Source organism: Ictidomys tridecemlineatus, chromosome 2 (assembly GCF_052094955.1).
Source record: "Ictidomys tridecemlineatus isolate mIctTri1 chromosome 2, mIctTri1.hap1, whole genome shotgun sequence".
NCBI lineage: Eukaryota > Metazoa > Chordata > Mammalia > Rodentia > Sciuridae > Ictidomys > Ictidomys tridecemlineatus.
This window is the reverse complement of record NC_135478.1, coordinates 24,941,478-24,968,380: the sequence shown is the minus strand read 5'-3', so window position 1 is coordinate 24,968,380 and position 26,903 is coordinate 24,941,478. Positions and strand designations below refer to the sequence as shown.

The window sequence follows — 26,903 nt, the reverse complement described above, 5'->3', positions numbered from 1 at the left end:
TATTGTTTTGCAGAAAAGTTGTAAAGTTAGAGATTTCATATTCTCCTCATCTGGCTTCATTTCCCCCCAATATTTTCAAATTATGTTACAATCACAACCTTACTTTATATATAAAGAGACAGTAACATTCAAAGAATTCATTTACCTAAGATTATAGTACTAGTTGGCAGCAGAGTCAGGCTAAGGACCCAGTTATTAGTCTGTCGTGGTTAGTTATATTTTAGCTATTTTCTTCTTTTCATGTGGTTGTGCCTTTCCTTTCTTTCACTGAGTTCTTGGACATGTACTGAGAGAAGAACTACCAAGTACAAAGTGTACTAGACAATGTACTGTTTCTAATTTTTATAATTTTTTAAAAAAATCTAGGCTTCCTCTAATTTGTCACCAACAAGAACTAAGAGCAGGACATCTTCATTTACAGAGCAACTTGATGAAGGTACACCCAATAGAGAGGTAAGTTTGAAATATATCTCTTTAAGAAGAAATGTAATCTAAAATGTAATGCTACTGTCAGTAATGATGGGAAACTATTTTCAGAGGTCTATTATTTAATTTCTGCATATTGTTTTTATTAGTAATATAGTCTTTAAAAAATATGATTATGCTTTTGTAAAACATTTTTTAAGAACCTTAATTTGAGAAGATAGATATTCCGAATTTAATATTTAAAAGTTTCATAATAATTTGATGAAAGTTTGTTCAGCATAGAATAATATGGGTAAAACCCCTGCATTTTCAATCTGGTGAGTGGAAACTGAAAAGTAACTTAACTGATTCCATACAATTAGTAGTTGACACCCAAACTCATTTTTTTTCCAACGTTTTTTTTCTTTCTGTGAATCGTAACACAAATATAGAAAAGAGGGTAAGACATAAATGTGAAAATTAGTGAATTGTCACAAAATGAATCTCCCAAGTCAAGAAAAGAAACACTTCCAGCACTTTAGTGTTTCTTCCCTCCTGAAAGATTACTACCATCCTGAATTTTTGGTATTTGCCTTTTTATTTTCTTTATAGTTTTACCATGAAAGTATGCTTTCTAATGTGAAAATTATAATTAAGCATTTGGATTGTCTCCAGTTTTTGGCTGTTATGAATTGTGCTGCTGTGAACATTATTGTACATTTCTTTTGCTACACATTTATCTGCATTTTCATTGGTATTTACTCTGGAATAGAATTATTGCCTTATAGGACATAACTAGTTTTAACACTTTAAAGGATAATACTAGTTGTATTTCAATAGAAATTTACTTTCTTACCAGGAGTTCAAGAACATTACTCTTGGGGCTGGTGCTATAGCTCAGTGGCAGAGCCCTTGTATATGTGAGGCACTGAGTTCAATCCTTAGCACCACATAAAAATAAACAAATAAAGACATGTTGTCCACCTACAACTACAAAATAAATTTAAAAAAAGAGCATTACTCTTGCTCTACATCCCTATTAGTCTTTAATCTCAGCCATTCTGGTGGTATTAGTTGTTTGTTATAGTTTTAATTGGCATTTCTTTGATGATTAACATTATATTATTTGTCTTTATTGGCCATCTGATACTTTCTTTTGTGAAGTGCTTGTTTAAATACTTTGCCCACTTTTCTATTGGCTTGTCTTTTTCTTACTTATGTATAGGACATTTTTTTTTTTTATTTTGTAGTTTTTGGTGGTGCTATGGATTGAATTCAGGACCTAGTGCATGCTAAGCATGCACTCTATTGCTGAGCTACACCCCAACCCCCAGGAGTTCTTTTCTATATAGTATGTTTAAGAGTTCTTTATTAGGTATATATTTTGTAAGTATCTTTTTTCAGAAGTTCTTAGTTTTAATATACTGTCCAATTTATCAAGATTTAAATTTATGGCTAGTGTTCTTTGTTACTTGTTAAAGAATGTTTTTTTTCTTACCCTGAGAGTATTTACCTGTATTATCTTGTTTTCCTTTTCATATTTAGATTTTTTACTCCACTTGGGAGTGATTTTTTTAAGATAATGTGAGATAGGGTTGGTTTTATTCCCCATGATATATCTTTCCAGCTGTCCCATTTTTCTACATTGCTGCACATTTTGCAGAAGCTGTCCATTTTTGAGTGGCTTTGTTTCTGAGTAATCTGTTCTATTTCATTGTTTGCTTTGTCATTGATTTATATCACATATCTTAACTATAGGTTTATATTTTTGTTCTCAGCAGGTCCTCCCATCTTGATCTTGTTGAATGTCTTGGTTATTCTTATTATTTTCCATATAATTCTATATAAATTAAAAATATATTTTTTAATAATTTTACATGGACAGCATGCTTTTATTGATTTTTTTATGCAGTACTAAGGATCGAACCCAGTGCCTCACACATGCTAGGCAAGCACTTTGCCACTGAGCTACCGCCCCAGCCCCTCTATATAAAATTTTGAATCAGATATTTAAGTTCCACAAAAACAAACTCAAAGCAAAGCAAATACAGCATACTGATCACAAAACAAACCTATAAGGATTTTGATTGAAATTACATTGAATCTATAGATTAATCTTGGAGGAAACTTTAATATTACAAATTAAATTTATAATTTTTTAGAATTACGAATAGTGCTATAATGAGTATTGTACATATAAATTTGTAATGCTCTTATTCTGTAGGATAGAGTTCTCGGCATGGGACTACTGGGTCATACAGTATGTGTAAATTTAAAAACTTGAAAGTTACATGTAAACTGTCCCAATAAAGGTTTTTAAAAAACCAGTTAAAAAAAATATCTATTTAGGAGTTGCAGTTGTAGCTTAGTAAAGTGCCTGCCTAGCATGCATGAAACTCTGGTTTTTATTCCCACTACCAAAAAAAAAAAAAGTAAAAAGTCATTTATTTAGTAGATATTGATACAATAATCAAATTTAAAATGTCATACCTATATTAACTTTCTATTACTATAATAAATGCCCCAAATAATCAACTTAGAAACGTTTGTGGGGTACAGTGGCAGCATGTGCTAGATATTTAGGAGGATCATGAATTTGAGGCTAGCCTCAGCAATTAGTGAAACTTATTCCCTGTCCCCCCCGCCCCCCCCCCCCAAAAAAAAGGACTGGGAATGTAGCATAGTGGTAGAGCATCCATTGATTAAATACTCTGGGTTTCCTGGGCTGATGTTTTTTCCTTCCATCTTTATATACTCTTAGTCTTTTTATTTGTGATTAGGGCTTGGGAAAGTTAGATACCTTTTTCCTCTTTTTTGGATACTTTTTTTGTTTAAAGATTCTATGTATAGGGCCTGAGGTTGTGGCTCAGGGTAGAGCGCTTGCCTAACACATGCAAGGCCCTGGGTTCGATTCTCAGCACTACATAAAAATAAATAAATAAAATAAAGGTATTGTGTCCAACTACAAATAAAAAATATTTTTAAAAAAAGATTGTATATATAGTAGAGATGTCCAAATAGACAAAATATAGACTTGAATTGTGGTTTGAATTTGACCAAGGGATTCACTCACAACCTGTGCTTCATATTTCCTCATCTGCTGTGCTATAGACAATTTATTCTTGTATCTTCTGTAGGGTGTATCATCATAGCTACTTGGCTAAGGTTTACAGAATCACAAATAAGAATGTAATGGATTTAATTCACCTAAAATAGTAATTATTGCTACTGATAGTTGTACTTAACAGTGTCCCCTAGGAAGATAGATACAGGATCAGCTATCTTCAAGGCAAAAGAATTTTTACTTTTGATGAGGTACTACATTTCTGAGCATTCCGCTCTGTTATATATGAGAGATGACAATCAAGCTTTTGTTGCCTGTAAATAAAAGGAAATCTAAAAATCACTGAAAATAAATAGTAATAGTTTCTCAAGGAATTTCAAAGCTCTTTCTCTAAAGAAAATACTGCCTGTTATTATAAATAAGCAGTCAAATGCTGTGCTCCTGACATGCTAGATCTTCATCTGGAGAACTTCTGGTCAAATTTTGCTATGAATTTACTCTATTTCAAAGACATATAAATAAGAAATAAAAACTTTTAAAAATGGAGATATATATCTGGATTCACAAATAGGGTAAACTGAAGCCCTAGTCTTAAGTGATTCTAGGTTAGAATAAAGACAGCTGTTTTCAACTTGAGTTATTTATTATTTATTTTTTTAAAGGACTGAGGATTGAACCCAGGGATGCTTTACCACTAAGCTACATCCCCAGCCTTTTTTTTTTTTTTTTTAAGATGGGGTTTTGCTAAGTTGTCTAGATTATCCTCGAGTTTGTAATCCTCCTGCCTTAGCCTCCTGAGTTGCTGACATGTGCCAATGTACCCTGCTTCAACTGGAGTTCTATAGGAGAATTAAGCCCTCCAGAAAATGATTTGACAATGGTTTCTTAATTTTCCCAAGGATGGTATCAAATTAGTTCATGCTAGATGCATAGGTGATAACATAACTCTGTTATGTGCAGTAGATACCTTACTCTAGGTAGAGTCTTTGGACTCTGGTTTAGAGGGACTGGGAATCTTCTAAGCTAGGAAGTTAGATTTTGTGCCATAAGCCAGAGAATAAGGTAGGGCTCCTAGCAGTTGTTAAAAGGATGTTACAAAAGGATATGGCTAACTATATCTAGATCTGTCCTTGGCATATTAAGGGAAATTACTGTCCTTATGGAGGCTTCATGATTATGAACTGAATCAAACTTCACATTGGCTTGGTGAATAAGTTTGACAAATTGCCATAGGATAGGAAACCTAAACTGGGGCTTAGGAATCAGATTGACTGGATAAAGATGCAGAGTTGCCAAAGGAAATAAAAAGATAATACCTTTCTTAAAATGAGCCTGTAAGTGAAAATGTAAAATAAATGCTAAGAAGGCAGCCAATAAATACAGAAATTGGGTGTAAGTTAATTTCAAATGAAATTAAGATAATAGAATAACCTGGAAAAGACTAAAATTTTTTTCTTCAGTAAGAAAAATGAAATAATAATTTTCTTAAGTATAGAAATTTGTGGTTGGGGAGGTGGAACAAAATTAGACTAAGTAGATAAGGAAACTAATTAGAAATACTGAAAATGAAAAAAATGATATAAACATAAAAATCATCATAATAAAACTCAGGGAAAATTAGGGAATTAAAAAAGAAGACTGACAATCCCACCAAAAACAGAGATTAAGGGAAAGTAAATATGTGTCTATACATGAGGTGGCAGGATAGAGTGTAATCCTTCAGTGCACACCCACAAGGAGTTTCAGATAGTCTTCAGTTTAGTCAGTCTTTAGTTTAGTCCTCAGTTTTAGTTTAGCTTATGGCTTCAGTGGGGGCCACAAAGAAGAAGGGAATTAAATTCTTAGTAAATAGTTTTGGGTTAGAATTTGAACAGAGTTTGAAAAGATTGAGTTGAGCTGGCATTTTAGTGAGAAAACTTTAGAACTGGTGTGTGTGTGTATGTGTGTGTGTGTGTGTGTGTGTGTGTGTGTGTGTGTGTTTGTGTGTGTTTATGTATATGCAATAGGGATCTTAACCAAGCTGTGCATACTAAGCACATGCTCTACCACAGAGCTATGCCCACAACCTGGAACTTATGCTTGTGAGACTTTCACAAGCAAATAATAAGGATAAGTAGGGAGAGTTCTCTTATGCTCCAAGGTGGTGGTTAATGGAGACTTAGGTTTTGGTATACTTAGGTTTTCTTGTTTTTTGTTTTGTAGTCATAGATGTACAGCATTCCTTTATTTGCTTATTTTTTTTTATGCAGTGTTGAGGATTGAACCCAATGCCTTACACATGCTAGGCAAGTGCTTTGCCATTGAGCCCCCCAGCCTTTGTATTTAGCTTTTGAAGTGGCTAGGGTCCATAGTTTGTTTGGCAGTATCTTTTGAAATTGTAGTCAACATTTCTCTATGCTAGGCATAAATAAACTTTTGTGTTTTTCTCTTAATATTTCAATATATTCTTTCCCAGAACATTCGGCATTACTTACTAGTATAGGTAAAAATGACTTAATTTCAAAAATTGACTTTGAAAGCTTAAGGAGAATTAATTTGTATTGCTTTAACTTAAAATGAATATCTTTTTAAAGGATGATCTTTCTGAGTTACCCAGAAAGATTTTCAGCAAGAAGAGAAACTTGAGTAGTATGATTTCCTTAGAGCAAGCATTTAGCATAGCTTGGTATACTACTAATACTAACATTTAGAATTTAGTATAAAGTCACTTCTTTAATTGTATCCAAGGAGTACCAGTTATTAACATTACATAAAAGATCTTAAAAATCTTTGTCTTCCTCTCCTCCCCGCCCCCATCACCGAGCAGTGCATCTCTGTGGGGTTAAAAAACCAACCATTAACCAACCAAAAAACTTCATCCTATCTATAATTAGGGTTAATAAAGGACTGGGTGAAAAATTAGTAAAGGTTCCAGTCAGTATCTAAAACCTTACAGTACTGAGATGACGTTAATCTTTCACAGATACCGAGATGTTCTTAAGCTTTTGCAGATACTTATTTTCAGAATAAGTTCTTTATTATATATTATGTAAGATCAAGTGAGGCAGGCAGTGACCAAAGGAGGCAGATTTTAAAAAGCCGCCAAACGAGGCTTTATTTGAGATATCACTCCCGGGGGAACTCCATCAGACCGACAGAGTGGACAGGAGAAGGGTCTGAGGAGAAACCGCGTGGGAGCTTGACCGGACTGGGATTTTATGGGGCTCACGGCAGGAAGGGAAGGGCTTGGGACAGGAAAGGGGATTTTTAGGATCCCTTGTCCTGCTGGAGTTGGTCAGGGGAGCTGGCTGAACTCCAGGATTGGCCGGGGGGCCTGCTGATTGACAGGTGCTTCTGTCAGCACTTGATTGATGTTTCTTTTCCACGTGGGGTGCTTTGTTCTAAGTCACTGTCACTAACCTAACATCTTATAGTAAATATTTATTATATATTACATAGTATGTTATCTAGTTTATTATATAACATTAACTGTGAAGTTAATATTTTAAAGTTTTTATTTTGGGATAATTATTGATGTTTAGGAGGTCATAAAAAATTGGATTGGGGTAGGCCCTATGTACCCTTCACCCACTTTCCTTAAATAGTAACATCTTGTGTAATTATAGTCTACTACCCAAATAAGGTGACTGACATTGTGACATCCATAGAGTTTATTCAGATTTCACCAGTTTTACATATGCTCATCGCGTGTGTGTTTGTGTATGTAGAGTTTTGTATAGTTTAATCGTGTGTAGATTTATGTGACTACCACTGTTAATTCATTTTAGTTATAATTTCTATATTTAATTTGTGATTGCTATTATTTGGTGTAAAACATAATTTGTGAAAGAAAAGTGAAGTACAGAAGAGACTCTATACCAAAACAACTAGTGTAATAGAATTTGTCTTTAAAACTTAAACATTTCCATTTTAAAAGTTTTTTCTGTGCATATTTTGGAGAAAAGTAAATTTGCATGTAAGTATAAATAAGTGATAATTTAATTTTTTGTTTCTATTTTCCGTATAACTTTTCCATGCTCTTTTTGAATATATAAAAATAAATGATTCAATATTTATGAATGTTATTCTAAGACTTTATGTTCTTTACATGCATTTTTTAAACCTACTTTACAAAGGTATGATGGGCATGTAAAAGGTTGTTATGTATACAACCAGTGAGTTTGGGGATACATATATACCTGTAAAACTCACCACCATCATGGCTCCAGATATATCTGTCACTTCTCAAAGTTTTTTCTGTTTCCCTGATAATGCTGATGAATATTATTATTGATAATAACATATAAAATCTGCCCTTCTAGAAAATTTTACACATACAATACAGTATTGTTAGTGTTGGCATTATGCTATATAGAAGATATCTAGAATTTCTTTATCTTGCAAACTGAAACTTTGTTTCCTTAGGTATTATTTTTATTGGTATGGATTTTTATGTCAAATTGCCAGACATGCTGTGTGCCATGGTGCCTGTTGCATTTATTATTTGTATGCCAATAAGCAAGTTGTTTGTATATTGGGCTTTGAGATCTGAAACTGATCAATTTATCTCTTTTCCTGACCTTTCCCAACAACTTATTTCTCTTGTGGGGGATGATGGTGGTGATGGTGGTGGTGGTGATGATGATGATGATGATGGTGATGATGATCATCATCATGTGTCCATTATAAGTGTTGTGTGTACTGTGTGGTGAGAACACTCTGCAACATGACATTATGATTTGTTTTTCATCATTTGTTTTATTTTTATACCTCTGCTTATTACACTGAATGAGACAGCTACTAGCCGGGATGATAGCAGAGCCTGCTTTTCTCTCTGAGTATACTATCTTTGCTTTGGATTCCTCCAAACAGCCTAAAACACAGAGTGACAGTGTGGTGAGTTCTTCCACCGCTTTCTGCGTTCCCTCTGTGGGGAAGCAACATCATTTGGCAATTGTTGCAGCAAGTCTTACATTGCTTGTAACTTACCTTCTTTCAAAGCACCTTCAGTGTCCTGTTGCTAACACTGCTCTAAAAAAAATCAGAGAGTAAATTGCTGGTGGCTGGTGTGCTTTTTGGTAGCTTCATAACAGCAACAAAATAACACTTTTCACTAATATATTGGAGGCTGCCTTCACTTGGTCTAAACTATTAAGTTTTCTCTTTGGAAATGTTAGGTGATTGATTTTGAAAAAGTTATGCATTGGTAGAAACCTCTGTTCTATTGGTAAGAAGCCAAGAATATTTTGAGATGTGACTTATATTTTCAGGGGGAAAATGTTATTGTATAACAGCAGATAGGTAGGTTCTACTACAACAAATAATCTACATTATTTTGCAGTTATAACAATTATAGTTCTCTGAGCATTGAACATCTGAAAGGAAATAATGATTTTACTTTTTAAATTAAACTCATGTAATTTTTATTTTGGAAAATTGGACATTTTTCTATTTACCTGGTAAATCTATAACTTATCAATTTTCCCAGTAAGGATAGCTTTTGATGTTAGATTGGACACTAACTGAATTGGGATGGCAGATTTTCACAATAAGAACTGATTTAACTTATTAGATAGCTTATGGTAAAAGTAGCACTTTCCTGTACTTAAGTCCTATGTAGCTAATGAAGTCTTGTTTGCATGTAGCCAGTAGCCATTTTTAATTATTATTATTATTTTAAAATATTTATTTATTATTATTATTTTTTTAATATTTGTTAGTTTTCGGCAGACACAACATCTTTGTTTGTATGTGGTGCTGAGGATCGAACCCGGGCCGCACGCATGCCAGGCGAGCACACTACCACTTGAGCCACATCCCCAGCCCTTTAATTATTTTTTAAACTTGGTTTTAGGGAAGAAAACAACTCAGGTTGAAAATGGAATGTCTAGTGATATCTTAGAAACTGGTCTCAAGGAAGATGATTTCTCTTTGGCTTTAGCTACAAGTGACATCTGTTTTCAAAACTGATTTGGGAGTGAGTCAGGAATCCCAGTTGGAAGTTACCAGTTCACTTTAAAACAGAGATTGATCTGCTTTAAACTTTACATAGTAGTAATAGAACCTTTTTTTTTTTTTTAAGGAACTGCATATGGCCCCATTTCCATAAATACGAAATATTAAAATCATTTGTAATGAATATCTATCCTGTTGTCAAAAATGCTATTTAATGTAAAAGTGGGAGCTTTAGAATTATTTAAAAATAAACTTATGTAGACTAAAAAAGTTTTCTTATTAAATTTGTATTTGTTTTGATAAAAACTTATTTTTCTCCATGAAACAAGAGAAACTATATACTAATCTGTTATCACAATAAAAATTTAGTGTCTAATTCCATCATGAGTTTACTAGGTGCTAACTTTTCTTTCAGTTTTTTAAAAAAGATATCTCTTTACATTACATTCTAAAAATTGGTGTAACCTTAGTGCTCAGAAGTTCATAAAATGGTTATAGAGAGATTGAGGGGAAAAAAGGTAATTGTAGACAAATTTGGCAGGGAACTTGTGTTTGCTTTTTAATTAAATACACACTTAAAGAGTTTTCCTGTTAACCTAAGAATTTCTGGAGCTGGGCACAGTGGTTCACACCAGTAATTCCAATGATTTAGGAGTCCCTAAGTAACTTAGTGAGACCATGTCTCAAAAACAAAAACAAAGGACTGGGGATTTAGCTTGGTATTAAAGTACCCCTGGGTTCAATCCCCAATAAAACGCCCTCCCCTCAGAAAAAGAATTTCTTCCAGTGGAAAATATTGATAAACTCAAGTATTGACATGTATTGAGCAAATTCTTCAGGCTTCTGTCTGGGAGAAGGTCTCTCAGAGGTCTTATTCTGAAGGAAGTGACTGCATAAGGGTTTAACAAGCATTCATCAAGAGCTTATTAGGTAGAATGTAGGGCCTGGGTGCCAAGATGAAAACACAGGGTTCGTGTCCTCAGAGAGTTTAGTAAAGAGAGATATTAACATATATATGTAGTAGAAAGGAATTATGGCTTCATAGAAGAACTACAGGCATGGAGTATATGCTGCAGGTAAGCCATATGAAGTTTCACAAAGAAAGGGGCATGTGAAAATTAAAAAACGAAGGGGAATTTACCTGGAAGAAATGGAAAAAGCATTACAGATAGTGACAAAATCACAAATTTTGCTCCTAGAGATTTTCAATTTAAATTTAAGCCAAAATTAGTATTTTAGACTAACACTTTGTTTAGCTGTCCTGCATTTATTTATAATACATAAACTGTCCCATATATAAACTGAAATATTTGAAATATATATGTAGGGAGGAAGAGTTTTTAAGTGTGCTATGTGTGTTAGATAGGTGATATTTCAGGTAGTTGTTCAGCAGCTTTTTTATAGGGACCACAATCATGTGTCAAGTAATTTACTTTGAACAGGGACCTTCTTGTCACTCTTCTTCCTAAGCTATTTTATAAAGCCCTTTCATTTTCTTTCTTCATAGTTTAACCATTGCTTTTCAGTGTAGTATATTTTTAGGGCTAAAAAGAATTCATTGTGATGATGCATAAATATATGCCATATATGCAATTTGTAATTCTTTGAAATGGCAGAGAACAGGAAGATAAAAGTTAATTCCTGTGTCTTCCAGCATCTTTTCTGTGTAACTTTAAGGCAATATCTTGGACTGATAAAATTTACTAACTTTTTATTTAGTGGGAAGAGAATATACTTAAAATTTTTTTATTAAAGAAAAATTTAAGCATATTACAAAAGTACAAATAGTAGTAGTGGTAGAAGAATTCTGTTCTCCTATCTCCTTATCTATTACCTAGTGTCAAGAATTAATAACTCATTATCATCCAGTTTTATCTATTACCATGCTACTCCTATGTTTCCCTAACCACACCACTACCACCCTTCCTCATATGAGCCCCCCCCCACCTTTAGATATTTGAAGCAAATTAAACTTATTTTGTCTGTAAATATTTTGGTATGTATCTCTGAAAGATAAAGACTAAAATTTGAAACCACAGCAGATTTATCACACCTAATAGTTAATTTCTTCCTATTAAATACCTAGTTTGTGTTTAGAAATCTGGGAACACATTACAAAATTGTGTTTTCTCCACTTATGTTTATGACATGTTAGATCAAACATTTGTCATTTTTTTGGTGGGCTGTAGAGGTAGGGAAGCATTCTTCAGCTAACCAGTTACTGAAACACAGTGGCCAGTGCCCTGTGGAATGCTTTTGTTTGAAACATGGAATTATTTTATCATGAGCTACTTCTGTAATACTAACAACTTGTTGGTAAGACTCAATGTAATATAGAATTGTGAATCTCAGGGAATCACATCACCTATGAAATCAATGCTATGATGTAATCAGAATGTTGCTTAACTTGGAGCATTGTCATACCAACAGAACAAAACAAAAGCTTTTACATGGAAAGAAGAGATTAGTAATTTTCTAAAAATGATGGCAGTAATTTCTTTTAAATTGCTAGCTTCAAATGAATGAGGCATTTCCATTTTGTTATCAAGATATTTTTCATAGCTTAAATAATTTGAATATGATTTTATTGTAGGGAACAACTAACATAATTCTTTTTCTGGATAATTTTCTATTTGAATGAGTTGTGCTAATTGAATCCCCATTCCTTTTTGTCATGGGGAAAAACTTGGGGACATAATGGGAAGAGGTATGTGATTAGTTTGAAGTAAATTTTGTTACATACTAATCATTGCTATTTAGGTCCATATGTTATACAAAATGAATTTTCTAAAATACTTACTATACTAGTTTTGCCTTGCATGAAAGCATTCTAATAAATGAATAATTTTTTTTACTAATTTTGTTTAATTGGTAAATGTGTCACTTAGACTTTGTTCTTAACAGTTTTAAAACTTGAGTTTTCTGTTCTTTTTTTTTTTTTTAAATGATGTTTCTTTCTTTTTCTTAGAATGCATCTATCCATGCCACAAAATCTCCCGAAAGTGTTAATGGAAGTGAACCAACCACTCCTCAGGTCTGTTACTAATGATATTTTTTTAAAAAAACTAACTTTGGAGTAATTTGACCAATGTTTATTAATTATAAGTATTTGATTACATTATAAGAGTGATGTCCAAATATTTGATATAGCGTGTATGGTAAATACAGGTTTGTTCAAAATTACTTGGGAAAAGTTTCAAGTGAAAGCAAGATTCTGTTATGCCACATTTAAAAAATTAATGACAGTGAAGTGAAAATGTTGAAAAAATGAAATTTTGCTGTATAATTGTAAAAGATTGTGGGGATAGCCACATTGTGAAACATGGTGAATTATATAATCTGAAGGATGAATATGAAGGAAGTGGGATTTATTTCATTAAAGTTTGCTCTAATGCAAAGTGTTTTACTTCTAGAGAATTAAGGTTATCCTTGATTTGAAAAATTACATGTAGAGTAGGGCTCAGGTGATTTTTTTTGACTCCTTAAAAAAATCATAATGATAGTAGTGTTTGAGGTAAACATGTTTACTTTGGTTTAATGTTGATAGTTATCATTAACGGTTAATCATAATGGACACATGTGAACTAAGTACCAAGTTTATGGGAAGCACCGTGGCAAGGTTGTGTGTGTGCAGCTGCCATAATAATAGGAAAACAATAATAGGGCTTATGTGTATAAGGCACTATTCTGAGTGTTTCAAATGTTTTCACTCACCAAATCCTCACAACAACCCTATTAGGACAGTGCTATAATCATTCCTACTTTACAAATGAAGAGTCATCTCAAGGTGATCCTTGTTTCTTTAACTTCTTGTCTCTCTGGCTATCATTGCTCCTTGTGTTTCACCCTCACAAAGACAAGTTGGCCTTCAAAAATTACATCTCCCATTCTTGGGAGGAAAGAGTAAAGATTAGGACAAAAGGTATATTTTGTTTTAACAGAAAAACAATAACTGCCCCAAAAGATTACATCCTATAGATTTTCTTTTATAATGTCTATTACTGAATTTTGTCAAATGGTCTACTCTTGACTGAAAGAGTGTGAGAAAAATTAAAAAGTAAAAAATTTAGTAATTGAAATGTAACAGTATCATAATTTAATATTTACAGAAAAGGATGATTTATTCATTATACAAGTATACCTTTGTACCTAGCTCCCGGAGCCTACAAACAAATTGTTAGCACCTGCTGGGGAGCCCTTATTCTCCCTTCCATTGCCTTCCCTCATTCCTAAGGATAATTGTCTTGACTTTTAACACTACAGGTTAATTTTTCCATCTTGGGAACTTGATGTAAGTGTGCACTCTTGTATCTGCCTTATTTAGCTCAGTGCTCTATAAGATTTATCTGTATTCTCTGTAAATCATTCATTCCCATTGCTGTTTTAAGTTTCCATTGGTGAACAGGATTGACAGCTAGTGTTTGAACAGACTAATTTTTTATTATCCAGTCTATTGATTGACATCATTAGTATTTATATATTTATACATTTCTGTTGATATATAGTTAACAATGAATTGGTGATTCAGATAGGGTACTTGTGCGTTAGCTTTAGTAAAAATGTTAAATCTTCTTAAATATGGATTAAATATATACTCATTAATGGTGTATGTTTTCTATAGTTTTAATTTTAGCCATCCTGGTGAATGTGGGGTGATACCATGTTGTAATCTTTGATTTGTATTTGAGAAGGTGAATATTTTTACCTGGTTGTATTGTTACTCAGAACAAAACTGGGGTGGAAGAAAGGCAGATTGGATATCAGGTGATAGTATTTATATCACATCAGTTATGGTTTTATGTATTTCATATATATTAATTTATTAATTTATTATTCCTCAAAACTACCATATGAAAGGAGTGTTACTGTTATCCTCATTTTAAGTAGGTAGAAAGAGTCACAGAGAGGTTATGTAACTTGACTAAAGTCCACAACTAGTAAATGGCAGAGCTATGTAACTACACAGACTTATGCCTAACAAGTCTGGCTTCATAGCCTGTGATCTTAGCTCTTATAACTAGGATAGCCTTCCACTTAAACTGTAAAGACATTCTTTTTTTTTGTGTGTGTGGTTGGTCCAAGGGCCCCCATGTATGCTAGGCAAGTGCTCTATCATTGAGCTACATCCCCAGCCTTGATGACATTCTGTTGAACTTGAGATCCTCTTGCCTCAGCCTCTTGAGCCACTGAATTATTTTTAAAGTCTTTTTTTTCCCTCTGTGATGATAATTGTTAATATTTGTATATTTGCCACATTGTAAGCACTTTGTATGTATGAACTCATTCAGTCTCTTGGGTAACTATACAAGGTGGATGGTGTCTTCATCACCATCATTTTTATCCCCATTTTATGGAGAAGGAAGTAAAACTATTGAGATTAAGTAACTTGCTTAAGGTCTGCAGAACATAGTGTAGAAGTTGGTGTACTTAAAACTTGTTTCACCAGTTGATAGTGTGTCATTTTAGGGGAAGATTGTCTGCTATGAATTGGAGCATTTTTCACATGGGTCAGAAGTGACTGGTGATGGAGTTATCTGTAAACAGTTCTTGAGTTTTTGAGCATGAAGGATTCTTCTTTAAGACCTCCCTACTTGCCCTCATTATGAAGATAAGACTTGCACATTGTGAAAAAACACCAGAAAGCACAGAAAAATAAAAATGAAAATAACAACCACCCCAAATCCTACTACCACTCAGACACCATTAACCTGTGGTATTATCTTTCATGACTTAGTTCTAAGGATGTTTATGAAAATGTACATATAAATTGAAAAGTACATGTAATTACTTTAAGTCAAAATCAATTCACACTCTACATGTTATTTTATAATTCAATTTTTCCCATTTAATTGTAATAGCTTGAATTTCTTTCTACATACTATCAAACCTCTAGTGACAAACATTTGGATTATCTTTTGTTTTTGCTCTTATAAACAACCTGTGTGCATACAAAGAGGCCATGATGTGCTCTCCCCTCTTATTTACTCCCATTTTCTCAAATCCTATAATTAAATTTCTAAAATCCATAAGTAAAACATTTCTGTTTTGATTTTTAAAATTGTTATGTCAAAAATAATATTTTTATTTTCCTGTAGTCTTTGCCTACACATCACCATGTTCTCCCCTGAGCATTTATTTCACTCCTACATCCCTTTCTTTTCCTCTGACCCTTCCCCCTCTCTCTTTCTTTCTTTCTTTCATCTTTTTATAATTTTTTGAGATACTGGGATGGAACCCAGGGCCTGGCACATGCTAGGAAAGTGCTGTGTCACTGAACTACACAGCCCCCACCCCTGGCACTGTTATGACCTTCCTGGTGACCCTGTTGTTGCACTGAGTTTCTATGAAACACCTTCTAAATACTAACTGTGGTCACCTGAACAGAATAATCCTGCTTGAATAGTTAGTTGAATTATATTGTATTATTTTTCATTGTTATTCAGATTTATTAAGAGAACAGTCTTCCATATTGCTTTTTCGGACATTGAACTTACTGAATGGTATGGAGGTCTCTATTTCAGACTGTTCAGCTATTCTCCATGATTTCTTGTTTTTATTCCCATTTCAAAGAATAATAAGTAGGGCAGAGTTGTTATGTCACAAGTCAACTCTACCTCACATTCTCTATTTAAACAAAATGGGCTTATTATACATTATTATCCTTCTGCTTCCATTCTCCTCTCTTGTTGAGGATGATCAGGAATCCCCATCTTCATAGATTTTCCTTGTAAAACCCAGTTGAATTCAGTTACATTTTACATAATATTTAAGCACTGGATGTATACTAGTGATTCAGATTTTATATACAATTGGCCACTGCATTAAAGATCTTATAAATTAGTGGATGTCTTTTTGTTTGTTTGTTTGTTTATTTATTTATATAAATTAGTGGATGAATCCTCACAATCAACCTATGTGGGGTTAGCTGGGGAAGCATGGCTTCCTTTATTTATTTGATTTTTAAACAGATGTACAAACTGAAGGAAAGTGACTTAGTAAAAGTCATTGTACTGCTGGACCTGGGTGACAGACCTGGGACTTATACCACATTCCTCTAACTCCAGGTCAAGAGCTTTTTCAGAAATAAATGAATGCTTATTTTTTAGCAATGGTATTTTTATAAAGTCAGGAATATAAACTAAATTCATCAGGGCTTTTAACAGGTTATTGCTGTTGATTGGGGAATGATGGAAGTCCAGATGTACATATTTTAATCCACACACTCTGTTGGGTTTGATTGCAGTCAGGTGACATTCCCACTTTTGCACAGAAGCTTCAGCTCCGGGTGCCTTCCGTGGAGTCTTTGTTTCGAAGTCCGATAAAGGAATCTATATTCCGATCTTCTTCTAAAGAGTCTTTGGTACGAACGTCTTCCAGAGAGTCCCTGAATCGACTTGATCTCGATTATTCTTCTGCTACTTTTGATCCACCCTCTGATATGGAGAGTGAGGCTGAAGACTCACTAGGGAATTCAGACAGTCTCAACAAAGAACAGTTGATTCAGCGGTTGCGAAGAATGGAACGAAGCCTAGGTAGCTACAGAGGAAAATATTCTGAGGTAGGAGCATAATCTTTTTACTATGTAAAAATTTTTTCCTCTTATTCATATTTCTGTATTGCTGTTACTCCTGTGGCTGATTAAACCATTGATCCCCTACATACTCTTATTACTAATGGTAAGTAGTCTATACCAATATCTAGTTAGATTTTCAGTGGTACAGAGGGTTTTTGGCAAGACAATTGGTAAAATCTTGGAGAAGACTGTTGTTTATAGCCTCTGGTTCTCATATTCTGTTTTTCTTTCATTTCCTAGCCTCCATCTCGATGTCACTTAGATACCCAGGGTAGAGAGGACATCCTGTTTCCCTACCATATTCCCTACTTTATTCTCTCCCTTATTTACTCTAGGGATGGTGGCTCCCAAAAGGATAAGGACAGTGGCTCTTCTGCCATCCAAATCCCTATTATTGCTGTATTAAGAAGTCTGATCATGTAGCAGATTTGGTTCTTTTTCATTGTACCTACATTTAAACTTTTGCCTAAATTGAATCTTTTTCTTTTGGTGTCAGGGATTGAATCCAGAGGTGCTTAACCACTGAGCAACATCCCCAGCCCTTATCTATCTATCTATCTATCTATCTATCTATCTAGGGGTACTGGGGATTGAACTCAAGGGTACTCAACCACTGAGCCACATCCCAGCCCTATTTTGTATTTTATTTATTTATTTTAATTAGGTATGTATGACAGCAGAATGCTTTTGATTCATTGTACAGAATTGCAGTATAACTTTTCATTTCTCTGGTTGTACACGATGTAGCATCGCACTATATGTGCAGTCATACATGTACCTAGGGTAATGTTGTTATCTCATTGCACCATCTTTCCTGTTCCCATGCCCCCTCTTCCCTCCCTTTTGCCCAATCAGAGTTCCTCCATTTTTCTCATGCCCCCTCCTCCCTACTATGGATCAGCATCCACGAGAGAACATTCAGCCTTTGTTTTATTTAGAGATTGAGTCTCGCTGAGTTGCTTAGCGCCTCGCCTTTGCTGAGGCAGGCTTTGAATTCATGATCCTCTTGCCTCAGCCTTTACAGGCTTGTGCCACCATGCCTGGCCTTTATTTTTTATTTAGAGAGAGGGTCTGGATAACTTGTTTAGGGCCTCACTAAGTTGCTGAGGCTGGCTTTGAACTTGTGGTCCTCTTAAGTCTCCTGAGTCACTGAAATGACAGGCCACTGCACCTGGCCTAAAATGAATCTTTTAATTGCCAGACCCCTTGAGGATGGCAGACACACTCTGTTTAATTTAAGAGAGGAAAGTAGTGCTGCTGCATTTCTCAGTTCTCTTTCAGGAGCATAGCACCTTCCTTTTAAGCTAAATTGTATTGGTTGCCTTCCATGCTGTGCATGTAAAGCAATTCTTCCTCGGAAAACCTTTGTGGAATAGATTGTTCACAGCTTTTTGTTTGTCTGTCTTAATAGATAATATTTATTTAATAGTTTGTAAGCAACATCACAGTTAATTTTAATTAATGAATGCTAAAGTTCAGAGTTAGTGGATAAAGTTAGCTAAAACTTCTATTTCCAATTATGAGTATAATAATGAGTGGTTTCACCCTGTATTTGACACCAAACCAAACCAAAATAAAAAACCTTGATGAGACATATAAAATATCTTTAAAAGCAAACAAACAAACAAAAATATGCTGACAAGATAGAAAAGATTTATCAGGCTAACATCTAAAGGCTGGCTTGAACCCAGAGGATGTAATGTAAACAGGGCATGAAAGTCATATGTATTATGAAGGGCTTGTAGAATCAGACAGCTTTTTCCTTTATACATTTTTTAACTTTTATTTTTTATTTCCACTACAGTTAATAATGGTTTTGAATCTTTTTGTTATTTATATTTAAGTTACTTTCACTAACTTACCTTAGTCCCACCCCCATCCCTCATTTACCTTCATACTTTATGGCTGAGCCACATTGCTAACATTTTTATTATTATTTTTTTTTATATTGAGCTCGGACTCGCTAAGTTGCTTAGGGCCTTACTAAATTGCTGAGGCTCTTTGAACTTGTGATCCTCCTGCCTCAGCCTCCTGAGTTGCTGGCACCACCATGCCTGGATCAGACACTGTATTTTATAATGTCATTTAATTTTGAATCATCCCTCTGAATTAGATGTTAATTAACTTTATTTTGTAGAAAAGGGATTGGAGACTCAGAGATTAAGTAACTAGCTTAGGTCACACAAGTCTGAATTTGGTTATAAATCTTTCTGGTTATGTGTACTATTTGGTGCTATCTCAGAAAATCAGGCATCCTATTAGGGATAACAAGAGCCCATTGTCCCTCTGCTTCTTTTGCCACTGAAGGTACCTAGGATAAAATAGTGCTGTAAGTGACATGTAGTTCTTGGGTTACTCTTCCTCCTCACCCTACTTCCTTTTTGAACACCATTGTTCTTTTTGGCCTGAAGATAATGAGGAGAGGGTTCCTGGTGTATTTTTTAAAATTTTTGTATTCTTGTGTCTGTTGCTAGACTTGCCTTCTTTTGTTGCGTGTCTTTTGACTCAAAACATCAGTAGTGGCATTGGGGACTCACAACAGCCTTCCAAGGAAAATGACAAGCTTCATAATAGCGGGTTAAAGCTGTGACCTGACTCTTCAGAGACCACTAGCACTTCTACAGTGGAATTCAAATAATTCTTTGGAGTCATATGTTTTGCTTGCAGATGTGTAATGCTATAATTTACAGTTTCAACAAAAGATTTGTTAATCCTTAATTTCATCTAGTTGTGCTTAATGTTTAAATCTCCTATTTAGGTTAAATATCTCTTTTGGATTTGAATTACCAGTTTCTATCTGTTGGTTATGAGTTTCTTTCATCAGTTTTTTATAGAGCCATAGTCAGAGATCCTATCACCAGAAGGAACTTTCAGAGATCATTTGCATCATTTCTTATAGCCCAAAGCAAAAAAAAAAAAAAAAAAAAAAAAAAAATTCACTGGAGAACTGCTTAAAACACAGATTCCTGTTTTTCTCATCCTGCCTTCCTCAATTCTCCTTCAAATAGTTAAGGGGGGGTGGTTGGGGATGTGGCTCAAGTGGAGGCGCGCTCGCCTGGCATGCGTGCCGCCCGGGTTCGATCCTCAGCACCACATACAAACAAAGATGTTGTGTCCACCGAGAACTGAAAAATAAATTAAAAAAAAAATTCTCTCTCTCTCTCTCTCTCTCTCTCTCTCTTTCTCTCTCTCTCTCTCTCTCCCTCTCTCTCCCTCTCTCTCCCTCTCTCCCTCTCTCTCCCCCCCCACTCCCTCCCTCCCTCTCCTCTTAAAAAAAAACAACAACAACAAATAGTTAAGGGGGGGGTCAGATTTTTCATTTCTAGCAGACTCCAAGGTGAAACTATTGCTAATGTAGTCTATGATTTCAGTTTGCCTTTAGGCAAGTTGGTACTAATCCTCACCTATGAATTAGGTACTGAAATCTAAAGAGGTGCTTAAGGTGAAGTCACATATAATCAAGTTACCTTCTGTTTTATTTATTTATTTTTTTTAAAGAAAGCCACTCAGAATGTGTTCTCTCCTTCTTAATCTCTAAGAGAATTAAGAACGATCATCAATGGCAAAAGGCAGTTGCAGTAATGCAACTCTTAGAGCCAGCTTCACACTCAGGGGAGAACATTCAACTCCTCCTCATGGTTGGTTTCTGGTACTCTACACAATCAGAGAAACTTCTTTAGTAACATACTATAGAAATGATCCCTGAAAGTATAGTCTTTAGTTTTTTGTTTTTTTTTTTTAACATTTTTAGTTGTAGTTGACATGATATCTTTATTTATTTATTTAATTTTTTTATGTGGTGCTGAGAATTGAACCCAGTGCCTAACACATGCTAGGCAAGTGCTCTACCAGTGAGCTACAACCCCAGCCCTACCTTCTAATTTTTTAGAAATGTATTTTGTAAAAAGATATACTATGTTATATAATTTTAATTGTTATACATTGAATTAAATTGAGTGATCTATAAAGGAGTCTTCTAATTTGTTTATCTTTTGACTTTTATAAAGAGATGTTTTGGTAGAGTTAAGAATGATTGTGTTAATAATGTCTAATGTTATTTGTGACTTTATTTTAGCTTGTTACAGCTTATCAGACTCTTCAGAGAGAGAAGAAAAAGCTACAAGTAAGTGATTTTTGGGGGGCTGTTATTAAGTCATATATAATTTTAAAATAAGTCTTACAGTAAGATATTTCTAACTCATCCTTAAAAAATTCTTCAAATAATCAGAGTATCTAACCCAGTAAAATAATTTCTGGCTGCTTTGCTAAAGAGATCCAGAGATTTTACCCCTTCTGGGGCACAAGTTTTCCTCAGAGATCCCTGCAATGTTTAAGAGTTTTTAAGGCATGTTTGCCTCTTTCAAGCACATTGCCTAGTGTCTCAGTCTCTGTCTGCTCATTTCCTCTGAAGGGGAGGTATCTATCGTTTTGTTTTTGCAGTGCTGGGAATCAAACCCAGGGTTCTACCTGCTAGGTAAATGCTCAGTTACTACTGAGCTACATCACCATCCCTGACTCCCAGCCTTCTATTTATTTCCTTTCTTAAATTCTGTAGTAACAGAAATTATAGTGCTGTTCTGCCACTGAGCTATGTCCTCAGCTATTTTTATTTTGAGACAGGGTCTTGCTAAGCTATAGAGGCTGGCCTTGAATTTGTGATCCTACTCCCCCAGCCTTCCAAGTAGCTGGGATTACTAGTGTGTGCCATTGCACCCAATGCATTTAAAATTTAGCTTTAAAAATTTACTGTTTTTATAATTAACGTACAGTGAAACTGATATTCTGTTTGGTATATGTCTACATAATTTAACAAATGTCTGGGTAAACACTCCCACATGCAGAGCAGTTTTATAATATCATGATTTACATTTTTACATATTTTCAGCATGGTATCAACACTTTCAGTCCTGTCTTCCTTATTCATCTTATTTGGATTAAGACTTATAATATTTTAATATCACTATTTTAAACTTGCTTTGTATTACTACTATACCATGCAGATGTTTAATCAGCTTTTTTTTTTTTTTTTAATTAAAGGGTATATTAAGTCAGAGTCAGGATAAAGCACTTCGGAGAATTGGAGAATTAAGAGAGGTAAGTTTTAGTAACTATTACTCTAAGAATGGTAATTCAGTCTCTTAAATTTTTTAGAATGATAGTACATGCTGGGGGGTGGGCAGTTTCACATGCATGTAATTAGTTATGGGAGTAACTAACCAGCTCAGCCTGTGAGACCACAGATCAGCTCTTCGTAGGGGCTAGATTGAGCTCCTTTATGTCTTACTGCAGGCCACATGTACCCACCTGCTATGGGAGTGGGCAAGACCACTCCTGGTTTCACCCACTGTCTCAAATCAGCCTGCTGTGCTTTGCAGTGAGTACTTATTGCTTTTTTCCAGTTCTTTGGTTCTTAAGTCCATCTGATAGCTTATTGCTTCCTTCTAATTTATCCTATATAAATCCCAATAGCATGCATATTTCATTGCTGTTGGTTCTTTCTCCCCATCCATTTGTATTGTGGCCATTCATGGGAAATATTTTGTCGCCTATTTTTGTTGTGAATGTTCTTCATGGGTTTGTACTTTTTGTTACTTTATTACCCATCCCAGGGTTTTTGAGAAGTTTGAAACAGATGGCTTCATGGCAAATCAGAGTAATTTTAGAATTTATGTATTGTAGGGCTTGGGATGTAATTCTGTGGTAGTATGCTTGCCTAGCATGTGCAAAACCGTGGGATAGATTCCTAGTACTAGAAAAAAAAATATGTATTTTAAGTGTATAATTTGTGGAATTTATCAGTTCAAGTAGTATAGAGTATGTTGAAAGTATAAATAAGTTTGAAAAGGATCAAGTAGATTAGCACATCTGCAAATAACAATTGAGAAATGTTGGTGTATTTGTGAAAGGAGGCAAAAAAGAAAAACATGGGAGTATTATTTTCTTTAAACGATTGGTATCATCAACACTAGCTACACTGTTCCACAGAATATCTTTTTTGGGTACCAGGGACTGAACTCAGGGGCACTTGACCACTGAGTCACACCCTCAGCCCTATTTTATATTTTATTTATATTTTATTTAGAAACAGGGTTTTACTGAGTTGTTTAGCACCTTGCTTTTGCTGAGGCTGGATTTAAAGTTGTCGTCCTCCAGTCTCAGACTCCTGAGCTGCTAGGATTACAGGCATGTGCCATCGCACCCAGCACAGAATATCTTTTGTTGTTATTAATGATAGTTCATTGTCTGAGTTAACCATCAGTACTAATCATGTAGATATTTCTTATATTACATTATTAATATTTTATCCTTATTCATAGTATGTTTGATTATCAGTAAGATTGATATCTAATCTTGATTTCAACCATTTTTATATATATCCAAGTTCCTGATGCTTTTGTGAATGATACAAAAGAGATTATGTGATTTATCACAGTCCCTCAACAATTCTTTAAAATGTTCTAAAGAGGACTTTGAAAACCAGGATAATTTTTTTGTTTTGTTTTGTTGACAAGAACAAGCATTGACCTTGTGATATAAATAATTACAGTTATCCTTTCTTAATGAAAATCTGTATGGCTTGTTTTGGGTTAATTAATACTTTAGAAAAATTAATACACACTTTTGAAGTGTTAGAGAAGGAGCAAATCTTTAATTTGTAGTCTTCCCAGGGCTTCATATTTCTAGTTCGACTTGGAAGATAGCTAGTGCTCAGAATAGCATGCATGGAGATTGGGGGCATGTGGAAGGATGCTGGGGGAGGTGGGAGAATAACAACTAGAGCATTCTCTCTTTTTTCTCATCCCTCCTGCTTAATATTACTAGAAAGTGCTTTTATAAGCTAAAAACATCTTTGTTTTTACTAGAGAGGCAAATAATATGATTTTTGCCTACAACATTTTTCTATTAAGCTAATGTTTTTTAGTTTAATATATTCTGGGGCTGGGGTTGTGGCTCAGTGGTAGAGCGCTCGCCTAGCGTGCGTGAGGCGCTGGGTTCAATCCTCAGCATCACATAAATGTAAAATAAAGATATTGTATCCACCTTAAAAAAAAACCTAAAAAATAAATATTTAAATATATTTTTCTTCTCATCTTGCATTTTTTAAATAAATAAAGGGTGTTAACAATAGATAGATTTCTATTTTGGTTAGAAAATTTAAATGTTCAGGTTTTATACTGATAGTAATGTGCAGCAGACATGTTTGAAGTTCAGAGAGAGTACATTACAGTACATCAGCTTTTGAGAGTGTTCTGTATGGAGACACAAGAATACTTTTTTTTCTCCTTGTTGCACTCATTCCCCACTAAGGAGTCTCACTAAGAAAGCTGTCCTCAAGAAAGTACAGCTGAATGGAGAATGGACTTTATTAACAGATGGGAAAGCATAGATGTAATATTCTTTATTACTGACTCTTAGGAATTTGGGACCTTACAGTTGCAGGGGAATGTAGAGAACACTTAATGTGCCTCAGTGGTTTGAAAATTAATAAGTTTGAAATAGTACAAGGAGTTGTTTATAAGCCCTTGAAATACTGTTTGAAAATAAATTATTCTAGCAAATCTCTAAGGGATGGATTAAATTGTAGGAAGGCTTGAAATAATGAATCTCTCTAGAAGGCTGTTGGTGGAAATTAATCATTTAAAAATCATTGCTAACTGGGCTGTGGTTATAGTTGTGGAAAAAGACCCTAAAAGTTGTAGAGAAAATGATAAAAATAATTTAATCTTATGCAGGGATCAGTAAAGATAAGTAAAACGTGATTTTTAGTATTTTGCTCAGGAAATTAGTGAAGTGGGAATCCTAGAATAATAAAGGGGTTTGGGCAGACTGTTTATTGTATTCTAGGTGTTTTCCCCTAGCATTCTAAGGCAGTTAAGTGTAAGGGAGAAGCATAGAGCACACAGGACTGAGCCTAGAGGAAAGAATAAAATCAATAGAGGACAAAGAAAAATGTGGCCAGGAACTCAGAGTCAAGGAAAGTGGGTATGTCTGTTGAGATGGTATTTATTGTGGTTGGTATAACAGGGAAATAATTCAGATCATTGGATTCCATTAGAAAGGTTTATTGATGATCCAAAGAAACGAGCGTTTTAAGCAATTTTAGAAACTACAAGTTTATTGTTTTATAGATAAGAAACGTTTTTGAATATTTGATGCTTTCTTGTTTTCGAAGGAGGGAGACAGTTGGCTTTTTGTTTGGTATATTGTAATTTAGTTTTATATTAAGTGAATATAAGATAATATAAAGCAGTATGGTGTTTTGAAGTAAAGTTTTAAGTCCTCCTTCCATTATTAACAATTTAACAATCATTATAGCTCCAGAAAGTATACACTTTCTTCTTGAATCTTTGTGTTATTTAAGAAACAAAATTATTTGTTGCTGTAAATGTTTTAAATAATGTTAATGTCTTAGATTCTGATTATTCTCTAATTATTGTTGCTGCTACCTTATATTAAGAGGTATGCAAATCTTGATTGATCATGTTTTTAAACTTTAAAAAGTGTGTTTTATACTGAAAACTGCTTGTGAAATCTTTTGTGTTTTAGGAGCTCCAAATGGATCAGCAAGCCAAAAAACATCTCCAAGAGGAGTTTGATGCATCTTTAGAGGAGAAAGATCAGTATATCAGTGTTCTCCAAACTCAGGTAAAAGAGTAAGAGAAAAAAACGTGGAATTTTTTTCAATGAAAAAATACAAAGGTTAGATGGGATATCTAAAGAGTTCCAAATTTTACAAAAAGCCTATTTTAAAAACTTTTGGGCTTTCCTTAATTAATTAGAAGGCTGATTTTGGTCTTTATTATGTCTTTTGACTAATGATAATATCACTGCACTAACGATAATATCAATAGCACATGTTAAAATCAATTGCACTGTGAGTGAACTTTTTATTTAATTTTTCCCCTACTATAATAAAAGAATATTGTTTACTATATCCACTGTGTGCTGCCATAGTATTTTCCCCCTAATGAAGTACTTCTTTTAGGTTTCTCTCCTGAAACAACGATTACGAAATGGCCCAATGAATATTGATGTATCGAAACCACTCCCTCAAGTGGAACCACAGGCAGAAGTCCTCACTAAAGAAGAGAACACAGAGGGTGATATAGAACCAGTAGGTAAGCTTCATCTTATCCAAAGCCTAATTTAAGAATTAAAGGAGATTGTTAAAGGCTTTTAGAACATGAACAGATAGACATGGATTGAGATAAATATAAAATGCCCTTGATCATAACATTTCCACCAACAAGCAAGGATTATTATTATTTTTTAGTTCTTTGTTGTCTCACTTTTATAGGAAAATAAGACTTGTTTTAAGACTGGAAATTTGCATAGTCTGAAAGTAACACCATAATTTTGTTGTAATTAAAATTTGTTGTGTTACACTGTTTTATTGATAGCAGTAGCTAGATTTCATATGAACAAGTAAGTTCTCAGTTTTAATAAATATGCTATTTGTAATTATTTGGATATTTTAGTTTGTTTTAGTTTTTTTAAAATTTTTTTTAGTTGTAGATTTTAATTGTAGATGGACACAATACCTTTATTTATTTATTTTTATGTGGTGCTGAAAATTGAACCCAGTGCCTCACCCGTGTGTGACAAACACTGTGTCACTGAGCTCCAGCTCCAGCCATGTTTTAGTTTTAAAAATAATATTGTCTATATAGTTTTATATTTAAAGATGGTGATATTTGCCCTGTTTTTTTTTAACTAGAAAAGAAGAAACAGTTAAATTTTATCTTAAAATTTAGTTATTACCCTCCCTATTTTTTGAGTCTTTAAGGTACATGTTCAGTAAAATCCCCACTTTTTATTTTTTTAACATTTTTCTCTCAAAGAGACATATGGCCCAACATATGGCCAGGCATGGTGGTGCACGCCTCTAATCCCAGTGGCTCAGGAGGCTGAGGTAGCCGGCCTCAG

The 26,903-nt window shown here is 34.2% G+C and overlaps 1 protein-coding gene and 1 non-coding gene across 14 annotated transcripts in view; one reads left to right on the top strand and one right to left on the bottom strand.

The window, feature by feature from the left end:
* Positions 1 to 26,903, top strand: part of Golga4 (golgin A4) — a 96,689-nt gene that overhangs the window by 15,264 nt on the left and 54,522 nt on the right. For 9 of the 13 annotated variants that reach the window (XR_013434352.1, XR_013434353.1, XM_078038148.1 and 6 more), the window contains exons 2-9: positions 367 to 453; positions 8,246 to 8,344; positions 12,372 to 12,437; positions 16,647 to 16,961; positions 21,052 to 21,099; positions 22,014 to 22,070; positions 25,524 to 25,622; positions 25,963 to 26,095. Coding sequence is in view for 11 of the 13 variants with exons in the window: in XM_078038148.1 (XP_077894274.1) it covers positions 367 to 453; positions 8,246 to 8,344; positions 12,372 to 12,437; positions 16,647 to 16,961; positions 21,052 to 21,099; positions 22,014 to 22,070; positions 25,524 to 25,622; positions 25,963 to 26,095 (904 nt within the window). In the remaining 2 variants the exon portion in view is untranslated. The remainder of the gene's footprint in view (positions 1 to 366; positions 454 to 8,245; positions 8,345 to 12,371; positions 12,438 to 16,646; positions 16,962 to 21,051; positions 21,100 to 22,013; positions 22,071 to 25,523; positions 25,623 to 25,962; positions 26,096 to 26,903) is intronic. The other 4 variants (XM_078038149.1, XM_040290006.2, XM_021732202.3 and 1 more) reach the window with 2 other exon arrangements.
* Positions 20,478 to 20,694, bottom strand: LOC120892151 (small nucleolar RNA U3). Its single transcript, XR_005736803.2, has one exon. It is a non-coding gene; the product is annotated as a small nucleolar RNA U3 (small nucleolar RNA).